Here is a 15,000-nt window from a genome sequence, read left to right on the forward strand (position 1 = left end):
AAGAGTGAAGGTGAGACTCCTCAGGAGCCTGACGACCGCTGCTTACTGACCCAGTCCTCACACCCACACACTCACACCCACAAACACACACACCCACACCCACACAAACACACACACACACACACTCACACACACACACACAAACACACACACACACTCACACCCACAAACACCCACACCCACACAAACACACACACACACTCACACACCCACACATTCACACCCACAAACACACACACCCACACACACACAAACACACACACACACACTCACACACACACACACAAACACACACTCACACACACACTCACACACACACAAACACACACACACTCACACACACTCACACACACACACTCACACACACACAAACACACACACACACACTCACACACACACACACTCACACCCACAAACACCCACACCCACACAAACACACACACACTCACACACCCACACACTCACACCCACAAACACACACCCACACCCACACAAACACACACACACTCACACACACACAAACACACACACACACACACACTCACACTCACACTCACACACACACAAACACACACACACACACACTCACACACACACACACACACTGGTAATTATGATGTACCAGTATAGAACTGGTTTGTGTTTGTAAGTGGATGATTTTATGAAGTTTATCAGTGAATCCAGGAGAGCCGTGAGCTTGTGATTGCACAAATCCTTTAATTCCAGGATGAAGTTCACATGTCAAAGACAAACGGAGAACACTGCATACCCCCTCCCCCTCCCCCCACCTCACTCCACACAATTCAGGCATGAGTTTACAAAAAAACAAAAAACAAAAATAAAAACAAAATAAAAACGCAACAAGTACAACACTAAACACAACAATAAAATTCACCATCACAGCATTATTATTATTATTATTATTATTATTATTATTATTATTATTATTATTATTGTAGTATTTTTCCCCTCTAACATGTATAACCTTTTTTTTTCTTTTATAAAAATTCACAGTACAGAAAACTTGTGCAGTATTTAGTCTGGAAACCTGTCTAGGTCACGTGCTCATGGCAGTTTTACTTACTCTAACATACTTACTTAGCACAAACCATGCTAATGTAGCATTAAAGAGCTAGCATTCTTAAATAGCTAGCTAGCTGTCTTCTGCAACAAAACACTTTCATACACATATTCGTCGTTATATTTTCCTCTTTATTCGTCACTAGTTTGAGTATTAGTTTTGTTTAAAACCTCTGACAAAAAGAGTAACTAGACTAAATAAAAAAAGAGCTAAACACTTAGCATTACACTTAGCAAACACTTAACCGCCACTTCAGATAAACACTCAACTTAGCCATTCAAGCTAGCTAGCTAGCAATGCTAGCTACAAAGCGAGCACGCGCTTCCTAAATATTTTAACAATTTAGTCAAAAATTGACTAAATGACAATTTAGTCATTTTCTACAATCACGTGTCCTTTTTTTCTTCATTATGATTGGTTCCCTGATGTAGCCAATCACAATCCTTTCTGCCTGTACCTAGCAGTTTGAGTAAGTAAATCTCCGTCAGTGCTGAGGATTAATTCATTTTTTTAGTGTGCTCGCAACAAAAAATGTTGTGTTTATTACAGCTTTTATTTTATTTTTTATTTTTTAATTTTAAAATTTGACCGTTCACAGGTTGGAGCTGATCGGCTCGCATATGAAACGGTTTATCTATCTATTTTATGATATACTGTATGTAAGCTATTTTTATATTATATTAATCAACAGGTCAAGTATTTAAATGTACACGAGTACAGTGAGGAAGTTTTTTTTGTAAGTATCTAAACTGCTAGAACTTTTGTTTGAACTTCATCCTTTTTTTATGCATATAAAAGTATTTAAAAAATGATGAACAATAAACTCGTCTTGTTTTTTTAAACTTATCACATACACTACGAGATCTAAATAAACTCTCCACCAGTCAGTGTGATAGTGTGATGGTCAGTGTGATGGTCAGTGTGATCCTCTACAACGTTCTGCTCACGTCATCAGTCCATCAGCCGGAACTTGGCTCGAGGACGAGAAGAGAGAGGGGAGCGCTAGCACACACAAACATGAGGAAAATGGTGCTCATTGTTCGGTCAGAGGATTTTCTAGCCGAATTTTTCCGACCTCTTCTTGATCACAGTGGCATTAAATCCCCTCACCAACCCCGCTGACCTCAACTCACCACCAAATAATCACTTTTACTCTCCCGGCTGTTAAACTGGTGGCTGAATGAATCTCACCAAAGCTAAACTGCAGACAGATGCTAATGCTAATTAAAGTCTAGACATGTTTAGTCATGAAGTAAACACCTTCTTCTGGTAATAATTCATTCCATAGGATTAAAGAAAAGATTTTAAAACATCAAAAAAAAAACCCTGGCTGTTCCAAAAAGATGACTGCTTTCTCACAACACCACTCTCTCTTCTAAAACTTCAGTAATTTATCATATATCCTTTTATTCATAATTTAGCATCTTTATTCAAATAGGCTTCACTTTACTGTATCTATCCTTTTATTCATAATATTAATCATTATAATAATAATACTCCAGAAAAGTCAAGATAATTAATTCATTTCATGATAAAGATTTTTTTCCCATTTCTCCACATTTTCAGGTTTGTCCCTGAACTGTAGCTACATGGCTAGCACAACAAAACACACTGGATTTCAGATAAACAAGCTCAAGTAAAAAAAAAATTTCTAGAAATATTTCACAGTTGTTTCTTTGAAAGCATGAAAAAAATGGCGCGATGCTAGGAACGAGAGAGTTTAAGAAACGCAACGCAGCTAGGCCTCATGCAAGATAACCGTTCTGTTCGGACGCTAGCTGTCCTTCATTACAACTTCAAAAATGGTTCTTTTCATTAAAAAGCTATGGTTTAGAGGGGATAGTAGATCTTGCCCACAAGGACGCTAACTATACTACTGAACACCGCTAGGCTGTGTTACATGGCGGCTAATGTACCGTGTCATAGCAGCTAGAGTAATGTTTCTGTCACAAATATACCAAATCCATCATTTCCCAAGAACAAAAAAGAAACACAGCTAGCTGGCGTAACTTACAGCAACAAGCTGAAGCAAAAAAGCAATAAAAAAACGAAGTGCTTAGTTGGTTAAGCTCTCAAGTATAAGTCCATCTTAATCATCTGTCCAGCTCATGAATAAACGAATCCTCTGCATATTCCTGTTTCTGTGTATGTCATAATACTGGCTTTTTAGTGGAATTGAAGCGTAAAGCCATGTACAGCTCTCACCGTGTCCGACACTCAGACACGTTTATTGACCAGTGGCGTCTTTAACAAGCGGTCAGGACCGAACGATGTGTGATAATCCTCGGCTGAACGTCAGAAACAGAATAATCTACAACTCCACCCACACCTCCGAGTGCATCCACATCCTCACCATTAGACTCCAATGAATATTTACAGCAATATCAGAAACGCTTGTTCTTTTCTTCCTGTACCATTTAGCCAGGGCTGGATCTGATTGGTCAGTCGTGCGGCTTCCATTATCAAAGGTAGAAGCCGGTGGCTGGAGGAGCTGGGAGTTGTGGGCGGGGCTTGTCGCCGGGTATGGGTGTCACGCTGTTGTCATTAGGAAGTGGACAGGTCATGGTGGAGTTCAGGACGAAGCTGTTGTCCATCTGAGGACACACACACACACACACACACACACACACACACAGGACATGAGATTAAAGTGTAATTCAGAAATGCACAAATAGATTTAGCTATTGTGTGAAAAGAGCTTTTTTGTCTAGGGAATAGATCAACAACAATGTGTTAGAAGAAAAGTGTGTGTGTGTGTGTGTGTGTTAGATAATGCTGTTAGTAAATTGTAGGTCAGTGGTGCTCATGCTTGGCTGAGCAGGGCAACTCTATTCTCTTAACTGAAAGCTCTGACCCTAAAAGCCTACACACACACACACACACACACACACAAACAAAACAAAGTAGGACTTCGCCTTTATTGCTTTTTCCATGTTATGTACTAAATAATAACACAGACAATTTAAACACACACACACACACTGTGTAGAGATACGTTAGACAGTTTTGAGCCTAATGAGGACAGACGTGTCCCGCTGGAGCCCCATAGCGTCCTGCTGCTTTGGAGCTCCTGCCCCTTAGGCCCTGTCCTCACGTATATGAATTTTTTTCTGAACCTTGTCCTCCCATCTACATGAAAAATAACATTTTGGTTTCAAAGCTGGAGAAATTTTAAAACTTCGCTTTCAATGTTTTTGTTTATACAGGAAGTGTGTTTCTGAAAGAAAAAAAACATCACTATGCATGCATTTTTATTTATGAAGTGGATGAGCTTCAACAGCAGCTGACCACATCAGGTCATACAACCAGGAACACAGATTCCTGCTCTCAGAACCAGATGTGGTCTTCTGCTGTTGAAGCCACCTCAAGGTTGACAGGTCTGCTGTTTGTTTTGAAAGTAAAAAAAACCCTCTATATTAGAAGTGAAAGTGGTTCTAGACCCCAAACACACATGGATGTGGTATCCTTGGGCTTGACACTTGCAGACTCTTGACATCAGGGTAAAAGCTCAGACACTCGAGCAGGTACTTTACTCATTATGATTGAATACAATGTTGAAGAATGTTCCCAGGTTCTCATTACTCCTTACCTTTCTGTGGGTGGACCCATGTGATTGTGTAGAATCAAACATTTCATAAACATCCAACGAGGGATCCAGTGTAGAGTTCTGATTGGTATAGGAATAATTTGTGGGTGGTTGTTTTGTATAAAGCTGCTGATAAGATGATGATGATGATGATGATAATGATGATGATGATGATGACAGCGTTGGCATGCCGCTTTGAAATTCCCCAAGTGATCTACTGCTGAACCCCACCCCGGACACGGTGGCCATGTTGTAATCCACATGGCTGCTGGTGGTGACTAGTTGGTCTATGTAGTCGGGTCCTTGCCACTGAGGAGTGGGGTAGATCCCATTTTGAGAGCCACCACCATTTATATGTTCATGTTTATACAGAAAATGGGGCCGCGTCTGGTTTTGGCGCCAAGGCTGCTGATGTTTATTCGGGTCTGGAAACTTTACGCTGTCCTGTGAGACTTCCTCCAGAGTTTGTTCAGGGATCCAGTGACCATTCTGAACATCAGCTACTGCATTAACAAGTACTGAACTGTGCTGAGGGAAGGTGACCTCACTCGACTGTGTCTCAGGAATCCAGCTGTGGCATTTTTGGTGCAGAGACTGAGTGCTCAAGTGCTGCTGCATCTGCTGCGACAGATGCAGAATGGGTGATGAATGTTTAGGGTGTTGGAAGGGTAGGTATGGACTTGAAACAGGAGTGGATTCAGACATTGAGGATGGGTTGTATGGATTTGAGGAGCCCTCTATAGGATCCACAAGGTCTGGGGCAGTAAGGGGAACAAGACTATCCCCGTTGCTTGTCCTGTTTTCTAGTGAATCATGGACATAGGACAGTATCTCGTTGTTAGTAAGGAGATCGTTGAGGGAAGGGATGTATTCCGGTTCCATTTCCACCTGGATCATCCTCTCATCCAGGAGCAGAAGCTCCAGATCCTCGGCATTCAAGCCCAGATTTTCCAGTGCATTAAACAACTCCGTGTTGGAGCAGTTTTCCTCGTTTTCTAGTGACAGAGAGTCTAGGGTAGCCAGCAGGGGGTCAAAACTAGTTGGCACTTCAGACTTGGGAACTCCGTTTGGTGCAGAAATCCAGCTCTCACTTTCCACAGATGAAGAAAAAGTGCTGGTCTCCTCCTGTTTGGTCAACAGGCTGCTGTGGTATGGGACCTTAGGCTCTGACGCAGGTTGGCATACGTAAACCGACTTGTCCTGCCTCATCATTGCACCGAGCAGGGAGCTAGGGTCCGGCTCATCTTTTGACCCTTTGTCTACTTTGGTTTTCTTGGCTTTCCCACTCTTGCCTTTGGCAGTCATGCTATCAGAGAAGCCGGGGATGGGGAAGCTGGTCTGATACAACAAAGCTTCACCGGTTGCGAACGTGAAGGGGAGGTGCATGGAACGTTTCCTTAGATGCTCACCTCCTTCTTCCTCCCTGAACAGGATAAACAATGCAGTGATGGTAAACATGGGAACTGGACTTAAAACAAGGTTTTGGAAAAATAATCTTGTCATTGCAGTAACGATTGAAAATGGTTCATTTTCACCAGAACTCACCCAAGCGGCCTCTGAGTGGCGATGATGTAATCAGGTTTGCCGTTTTTATAGACGAGCCTGGCATTGGCCTGAACCCATTTCCACCGGTTTTCCTTGGTGAGCAGTCGAAACACGGTCAGGCCACTCTCCCCAGTCTTAATCACTGCACAAGCACATTTCAAACTTGTTTGCACTGAATCTGTCTTACATTTTTATCACAATAAAACATTGCAAGTGCATCAACCAGTGCTGCTTGTAATGCAGTGATTCTGCACAGTCACACTATACGGCCAACAGTATGTGCTCTGTGTGCCCTAGCATTACAGTTTCCCTTCACTGGAACTACGAGACCCTAAGGTCACTAAGCAAACCTGTTCTGCACAGAGTCAAGGGCAAGAAACATATTCCCTAATGCACTCTGAAACATTAAAGTTTATAAATTAAATGATAATTAATAAATGATATTCAGTGAGAAATTAGTATGAACTCATGCAATGTATTACATTTCTGCCATTTGGTAGACACCCTTATCCAGATCGACTTACAACTTATCTCATTTTTTAATACACCTGAGGGTTAAGGGCCTTACTCAGGGGCCCTTAGCAGCTTGATGGACCTGGGATTCAAACTCACAACCTTCCCATCAGTAGTCCAACACCTTCTCCACTAATCTACCGCATCATTTTAACCTTTTCTGCTTTATTTTATAATTTTTAGAACCCAGACTGTTTCTTATTCTTAAGTCCTGATTCTCATTAAATGTTCTTTTAAAATTCAGTTCTCCGTACGATCTGTAGCATTTGAAAAAACCATCACTCTTCTTTTCTGTTGTTTAAACAAAGCATGATAACTAACATGATATCAGAGGCATTTTATGTATAAAAATCTTTAGATTATAAATATATCACTACGTTGTCCTGAAGCTCATCTCTACAGCACGAATGCTGCGGCTCTGAACTTCACCCACGAGCTTTAAGTCAGGAGATATCGGGCTGTGATGTCACTTCCTGTGCTTAAATCAGAGAATAAGAGGGGGAAGGGATAACAGGACTGTTTCTGAGTGAACGTAAGCTTTAGAAAGGTAAGCAGGAATGGAGCAGCAAACCAACAGATAAAAGCTGTAATCACAGTGAGAAGTGTCTTACTGCGGACGTGGTTCTCTGCACAGTACAGCATGTCGGCTGCGTGGATGAACTGGTAGCCCGTACCGCGGACACGGAGCTCTGCCTCGGTGTAACCCAGGACTATTTTACCCCTGTAACGACACGCCATCTTAATCTTAATCTTAATGTCGGAACACGGACAAAATGTTAAGCTGTTTTCCCATAAGGTTAGGATAGCAACAGGTTCAATTCTAATTATAATCAAATAATTTACAACAATATACACTAAGGGTATGTAGATAAAATTGTTGAAGGTCCTCTTACAATTTAATTTCTGCATTTACATGTTCAATGAAAATTAAAGTGTAAAAATAAGCAGACAGCATTAAACTCAAAATATATCAGATATAAGACTGATAAACATGGTAACAGAAGCATCTAGAAATTTATTTTCAAGGTTACTTGGCATCGCAGGCCATAGGAGTGAAGTCCAGCATGTGTTTGGTTCTGAAGATCATGTTCTTGGTTCGGATCTCCAAGATGGAAGGAGACTGGAGGGGCGTGGCTACAGCAAACAGGGCCAGTTGGGGCGGGGCTTGACCGCCATCATCCAGTCGTCTGTTCTGTCCGTGGAGGAACTTCAGGCGACCCTGGAGATTCAGTGCCTGGAAAAATGTCCAGATTGAAACATTCAGTTGATCTGCAAGTGTTTTGTGCTGTTAAAAAATCTAAGCAACAAAATATTATTATTTTCCATCTGCTATTAAAATAAAACATTTAAAAATAGAGTAATTAATATCTGAATAATTCCATAGGAGCAAATAATAGTTTTACTGGTTTTATTGGCTGTTAGAATGTGTGTGTGTGTGTGTGTCTGTCTTTACCAGGAAGCCGGAGGAGTTGTCTAGCAGGCAGCGGAAGCGACAGATGAAGCTCCTCTCCAGAAAGGACGAGTTCTCCGGAGGCAGCTGATCTGGTTTATAAGTAACTGAAGAGGCTGAAGAGGAACTGGCGACAGAACCTGCATATGAAATGTTAAATATAAAATAAAATATAAATATGGATGTTCGGTGGAGGTTTGAGGTGAGTCATTTGGGCAAATTCAGTTGAATTGAATTAGGTTCAATCTGATTCAAATGAATCAGAGTCAGTTCAGTTCAGTTTCATTTGATTCAGTTGATTTGAATGTGACTTAATTTGGTTTGATTCTGACTGATTTGATTCAGTGTGGTAATGATTTGATTCAGTTTAATTCGATTGGATTTAGTTTAGTGTGTGTGTGTGTGAAAGGGACACAGAGAGAGAGAGAGAGAGAGAGAGAGAGAGAGAGATAGACTGACTCTGTGAGTTCTCTGGCTGTTGCTCTGTAGTAGGAGGGTTCAGAGCCCAGTGCAGATTACGCCTAAATGCCTGCTGATCCTCCGTATGGACCAACTCAAACACACACTGATGTAGCACATCCGTCTGGAGGAATGAGAGAGAGAGAGAGAGAGACAGAGAGACAGAGAGAGAGAGAGAGAGAGAGAGAGAGACAGAGAGAGAGAGACAGACAGAGAGAGAAAGAAACAAAGAAAGAAACAAAGAAAGAGAAAGGGAAGGAAAAGAGATACAGGGAGTGGAAAAAATTATATCAGTGTGATTAATCACTATGATGAGTAGGCGTTGTGTGTGTGTGTGTGTGTGTGTGTGTTTGGTGAGTTTTACCTGGTGGAATCCTAGGTAATCCTGTATAGTGTGTGAGGCGTAGAATATGATCCCTTCTGATGTGACCACTAACACAAAACCATTAAGAGCCTGTAAACACACACACACACACACAGTTAAAGTATTAGAAAATATAGTGTGAAACCAAGAGAGAGAGAGAGAAAAAGAGAGAGAGACAGGTAGAGGGAAAGAGAGAGAAATAGACAGATAGAGAGAGAAAGAGAGAGATAGACAGGTAGAGAGAGATAGAGAGGTAGAGAGATAGACAGGTAGAGAAAGAAAAAAAGACAGGTAGAGAGAGATAGACAGGTAAAGAGAGAGAGAGAGAGAGAGAGAGAGAGAGGGAGGTAGAGGGAGAGAGAGATAGACAGGCAGAAAAAGAGAGAGAGAGAGAGAGAGAGAGAGAGAGAGAGAGAGAGAGAGAGAGAGAGACAGAGAGCCTGCTGAAGGAAAACGAACAGGAATATTTTCAGTGAGCTGAAGGTAGATTTTGGAATTTGTCCAGAGGAATTATGGGAAGAAAGTGCTGAATACTTTCATTCCTCTGAATAATAGATATATGTGTGTGTGTGTGTGTGTATTATTTAAGAGGGACAGAGTGAAAGTGGAGCGCACACACACACACACACACACACACACACACACACACTCCTCCTCAGTCCTGATTGTCCTGATTTCTCTCTGGGCTCAGTTACACTGTGTGTTATGAGCAGGCCTGGGTGTAGCACAGTGGAAACACACGACAGTAAGGATGTGTATCTGTCCACTTCCTGATAAAATCCTGCTAGTTTAAGAATCTGAACGTGACCGAGGGAAAGAAAAGACAGATTTGTGTAGACTGAAGTGAACAGGAAGTGAAGCTGCTGATTGGCCGGCTGCTGTACCGCCCATTATGACATCATCATCATCTAACGTTACAATATTTGAATTGGAAGACTGGATTTAGGGCAGGGGGCGGGGTCTTTCACACACTAAAAAAACCCAGAAGGTTTTCCTACAAGGTGAGTTAAAAGTTGAAAACCAGTCCGAAACACTGATATCTATCTCTCATGTGATTGGCTCCTGATTGTCACATGATCCTGCTCCAACACATGAGGTGTGTCCCAAATCACATACATCACCTACATACACTGGTCAGTAACAGTAGAGGGGGCGGAGCCACAAGAAACACACATACCTGCAGGAGGAGTTCCCCTTCCGGTAGCTGTCTATCCACCAATCCCATAGCTTTACTGTTGTCATGGTTACCGTTACTGGGTGGCAATCCTTTATTAGTATGATTCTTTAGGGTAACTGTGAGAGAGAGAGAGAGAGAGAGAGAGAGAAAGAAAGAGACAGAGAGAGAGAGAGAGAGAGAGAGAGAGAACCTGAGTTATTAAAAAATGGGAAAAAATGATGAAATGATGTTTTTTTGTTTTGTTTTGTCGTTTCTCTTTCTCCATCATTGAGCTCTTTCTCTCCACATCCAGGTCCAGGTCATGTCCAGTTGAGGGATCAGTGATTTGGATTAAACTCAGTTAAACTTCTTGAGTTAAGTCTTGGATTGGACTGAAGTTCTCTCTCTCTCTCTCTCTCTCTCTCTCTCATCAGGGTGAATAAAGCTGAGTAAAACTGGAGTGACAGCAGCAGCAGACTCAGGAAAGAGAGAGAGAGATGGAGATGAAGAAAAGGAGTCGGAAAGAGAGAAAACATGTTCCACATCAAATATTAACCATGCTGGTGATTTGTGAGTTGTCACATGCTGATGACATCATCAGATAGAGCGAATCGGATTGGCTAACGACAAAGCAGCAGGTCTGCTGAGGAGCCAACAAACAATCAAAACATCACAACATTCAACATTACATGTTATTCACACACACTCTCTCTTTCACACACACACACACACACACACACACACACACACTCTCTCTCTCTCTCTCTCTCTCTCTCTCTCCTTATCTGCTCCCTCATTCTGTACTGAGAGAGAGATCAGTGTTTTAACACTTAAAGGAAAATCTTTGTTTTTATTTACAATAAGTGATTAATTAATTAAGTGAGAGGCGGAGCAGATAATATTTCATACAGCTAAATAGATAGTTAGCTCTCTAGATAGATATATGGATGGATACATACTGATCATAACATTTCAGAGATAATGTCCAAAAGATGTGTGCATGTGTGTGTGTGTGTGTGTGTGTGTGAAAGAGAGAGAGAGAGAGGAAGAGAGAGAGAGAGAGAGAGAGTGTGTGTGTGTGTGTGTGTGAAAGAGAGAGAGAGAGAGAGAGAGAGAGAGAGAGAGGATGAGAGAGAGAGTGTGCGTGTGTGTTTGTGTGTGTGTGTGAAAGAGAGAGAGAGAGAGAGAGAGAGAGAGAGGAAGAGAGAGAGAGAGAGAGAGTGTGTGTGTGTGTGTGAAAGAGAGAGAGAGAGAGAGAGAGAGAGAGAGGAAGAGAGAGAGAGAGAGAGTGTGTGGGTGTGAAAGAGAGAGAGAGAGAGAGAGAGAGAGAGAGAGAGAGGAAGAGAGAGAGTGTAGGTCATTGCAGTAATGTAGTGTCCTACATTTAGTCTCTCTCTCTCTCTCTCTCTCTCTCTCTCACACACACACACACACACACACACACACACAGCTGAGTCTGTATATTTTTAAAATATACTGTGTTTAAGCAAATATTACTCTCCACATTATGAATACTTTAAGCTGCTTTGGTTTTCATTATTAATGTCTTGTCCCTACACACACACACACACACACACACTGTTGTACTGTTGTGGAGTAACACAGATGTCGCATTAAACATTAAATCCATTGCTAATTAATGATTCATTATGCGGCCACGCTATTGGACACTGACAGACAAAGGGGCGGAGCCTGTCATTACAGACAGCATTAGACACGCGGAAAAAAGAAGTAAAGGTTTGTTTGGTTCATCACTCAGATCAACAATCTATTAATCAATTATAGGCAAAACAAGGTCATCTGCAGCTGCACTGTCCAGCACACACACACACACACACACACACACTTCAGTACAGAGACCGCAACTGCCTTCACACACACACACACACACACTTCAGTACAGAGACCGCAACTGCCTTCACACACACACACACACACACTTCAGTACAGAGACCGCAACTGCCTTCACACACACACACACACACACACTTCAGTACAGAGACCTCAACTGCCTTCACACACACACACACACACACTTCAGTACAGAGACCGCAACTGCCTTCACACACACACACACACACACACACTTCAGTACAGAGACCGCAACTGCCTTCACACACACACACACTTCAGTACAGAGACCGCAACTGCCTTCACACACACACACACACACACACACACTTCAGTACAGAGACCGCAACTGCCTTCACACACACACACACACACTTCAGTACAGAGACCGCAACTGCCTTCACACACACACACACACACACACTTCAGTACAGAGACCTCAACTGCCTTCACACACACACACACACACACTTCAGTACAGAGACCGCAACTGCCTTCACACACACACACACACACACACTTCAGTACAGAGACCGCAACTGCCTTCACACACACACACACACACTTCAGTACAGAGACCTCAACTGCCTTCACACACACACACACACACACACACACTTCAGTACAGAGACCGCAACTGCCTTCACACACACACACACACTTCAGTACAGAGACCGCAACTGCCTTCACACACACACACACTTCAGTACAGAGACCGCAACTGCCTTCACACACACACACACACACTTCAGTACAGAGACCGCAACTGCCTTCACACACACACACACACTTCAGTACAGAGACCTCAACTGCCTTCACACACACACACACACACACACACTTCAGTACAGAGACCGCAACTGCCTTCACACACACACACACACTTCAGTACAGAGACCTCAACTGCCTTCACACACACACACACACACACACACTTCAGTACAGAGACCGCAACTGCCTTCACACACACACACACACACACACTTCAGTACAGAGACCGCAACTGCCTTCACACACACACACACACACACACTTCAGTACAGAGACCGCAACTGCCTTCACACACACACACACACACACACTTCAGTACAGAGACCGCAACTGCCTTCACACACACACACACACACTTCAGTACAGAGACCGCAACTGCCTTCACACACACACACACACACACACACACTTCAGTACAGAGACCGCAACTGCCTTCACACACACACACACACACACACTTCAGTACAGAGACCGCAACTGCCTTCACACACACACACACACACTTCAGTACAGAGACCGCAACTGCCTTCACACACACACACACACACTTCAGTACAGAGACCTCAACTGCCTTCACACACACACACACACACACACACTTCAGTACAGAGACCGCAACTGCCTTCACACACACACACACACACTTCAGTACAGAGACCGCAACTGCCTTCACACACACACACACACACACACACTTCAGTACAGAGACCGCAACTGCCTTCACACACACACACACACTTCAGTACAGAGACCGCAACTGCCTTCACACACACACACACACACTTCAGTACAGAGACCGCAACTGCCTTCACACACACACACACACACACACACTTCAGTACAGAGACCGCAACTGCCTTCACACACACACACACACACTTCAGTACAGAGACCGCAACTGCCTTCACACACACACACACACTTCAGTACAGAGACCGCAACTGCCTTCACACACACACACACACACACTTCAGTACAGAGACCTCAACTGCCTTCACACACACACACACACACACACACTTCAGTACAGAGACCTCAACTGCCTTCACACACACACACACACACACACACTTCAGTACAGAGACCGCAACTGCCTTCACACACACACACACACACTTCAGTACAGAGACCGCAACTGCCTTCACACACACACACACACACACACACTTCAGTACAGAGACCGCAACTGCCTTCACACACACACACACACACACACACACTTCAGTACAGAGACCGCAACTGCCTTCACACACACACACACACACACACACACACACACTTCAGTACAGAGACCGCAACTGCCTTCACACACACACACACACACACACACTTCAGTACAGAGACCGCAACTGCCTTCACACACACACACACACACACACACACACACTTCAGTACAGAGACCGCAACTGCCTTCACACACACACACACACACACACACTTCAGTACAGAGACCGCAACTGCCTTCACACACACACACACACACACACACTTCAGTACAGAGACCGCAACTGCCTTCACACACACACACACACACACTTCAGTACAGAGACCGCAACTGCCTTCACACACACACACACACACACTTCAGTACAGAGACCGCAACTGCCTTCACACACACACACACACACACACTTCAGTACAGAGACCGCAACTGCCTTCACACACACACACACACACACACACTTCAGTACAGAGACCGCAACTGCCTTCACACACACACACACACACACACACACACTTCAGTACAGAGACCTCAACTGCCTTCACACACACACACACACACACACACACACACTTCAGTACAGAGACCGCAACTGCCTTCACACACACACACACTTCAGTACAGAGACCGCAACTGCCTTCACACACACACACACACACACACACACTTCAGTACAGAGACCGCAACTGCCTTCACACACACACACACACACACTTCAGTACAGAGACCGCAACTGCCTTCACACACACACACACACACACACTTCAGTATTCAGTAGAGACCTCAACTGCCTTCACACACACACACACACACACACACTTCAGTACAGAGACCTCAACTGCCTTCACACACACACACACACACTTCAGTACAGAGACCGCAACTGCCTTCACACACACACACACACACACTTCAGTACAGAGACCGCAACTGCCTTCACACACACACACACACTTCAGTACAGAGACCGCAACTGCCTTCACACACACACACACACACACA

The 15,000-nt window shown here is 43.5% G+C and overlaps 1 protein-coding gene across 2 annotated transcripts in view; it reads right to left on the reverse strand.

Annotated features, from left to right (window-relative positions):
* Positions 1–862: 862 nt before the first annotated feature.
* ahr1b (aryl hydrocarbon receptor 1b) overlaps positions 863–15,000 on the reverse strand; it is a 20,267-nt gene continuing 6,129 nt past the window's right edge. For both annotated transcript variants that reach the window (XM_058381723.1, XM_058381722.1), the window contains 9 exons: positions 10,176–10,291; positions 8,999–9,088; positions 8,635–8,758; positions 8,179–8,315; positions 7,757–7,959; positions 7,337–7,446; positions 6,213–6,354; positions 4,671–6,090; positions 863–3,675 (listed from right to left, as the gene is read on the reverse strand). In XM_058381723.1, coding sequence (XP_058237706.1) covers positions 3,544–3,675; positions 4,671–6,090; positions 6,213–6,354; positions 7,337–7,446; positions 7,757–7,959; positions 8,179–8,315; positions 8,635–8,758; positions 8,999–9,088; positions 10,176–10,291 — 2,474 coding nt within the window. In that variant the 3' untranslated portion in view covers positions 863–3,543. The remainder of the gene's footprint in view (positions 3,676–4,670; positions 6,091–6,212; positions 6,355–7,336; positions 7,447–7,756; positions 7,960–8,178; positions 8,316–8,634; positions 8,759–8,998; positions 9,089–10,175; positions 10,292–15,000) is intronic.

Source organism: Hemibagrus wyckioides, linkage group LG27 (assembly GCF_019097595.1).
Source record: "Hemibagrus wyckioides isolate EC202008001 linkage group LG27, SWU_Hwy_1.0, whole genome shotgun sequence".
Lineage (NCBI taxonomy): Eukaryota > Metazoa > Chordata > Actinopteri > Siluriformes > Bagridae > Hemibagrus > Hemibagrus wyckioides.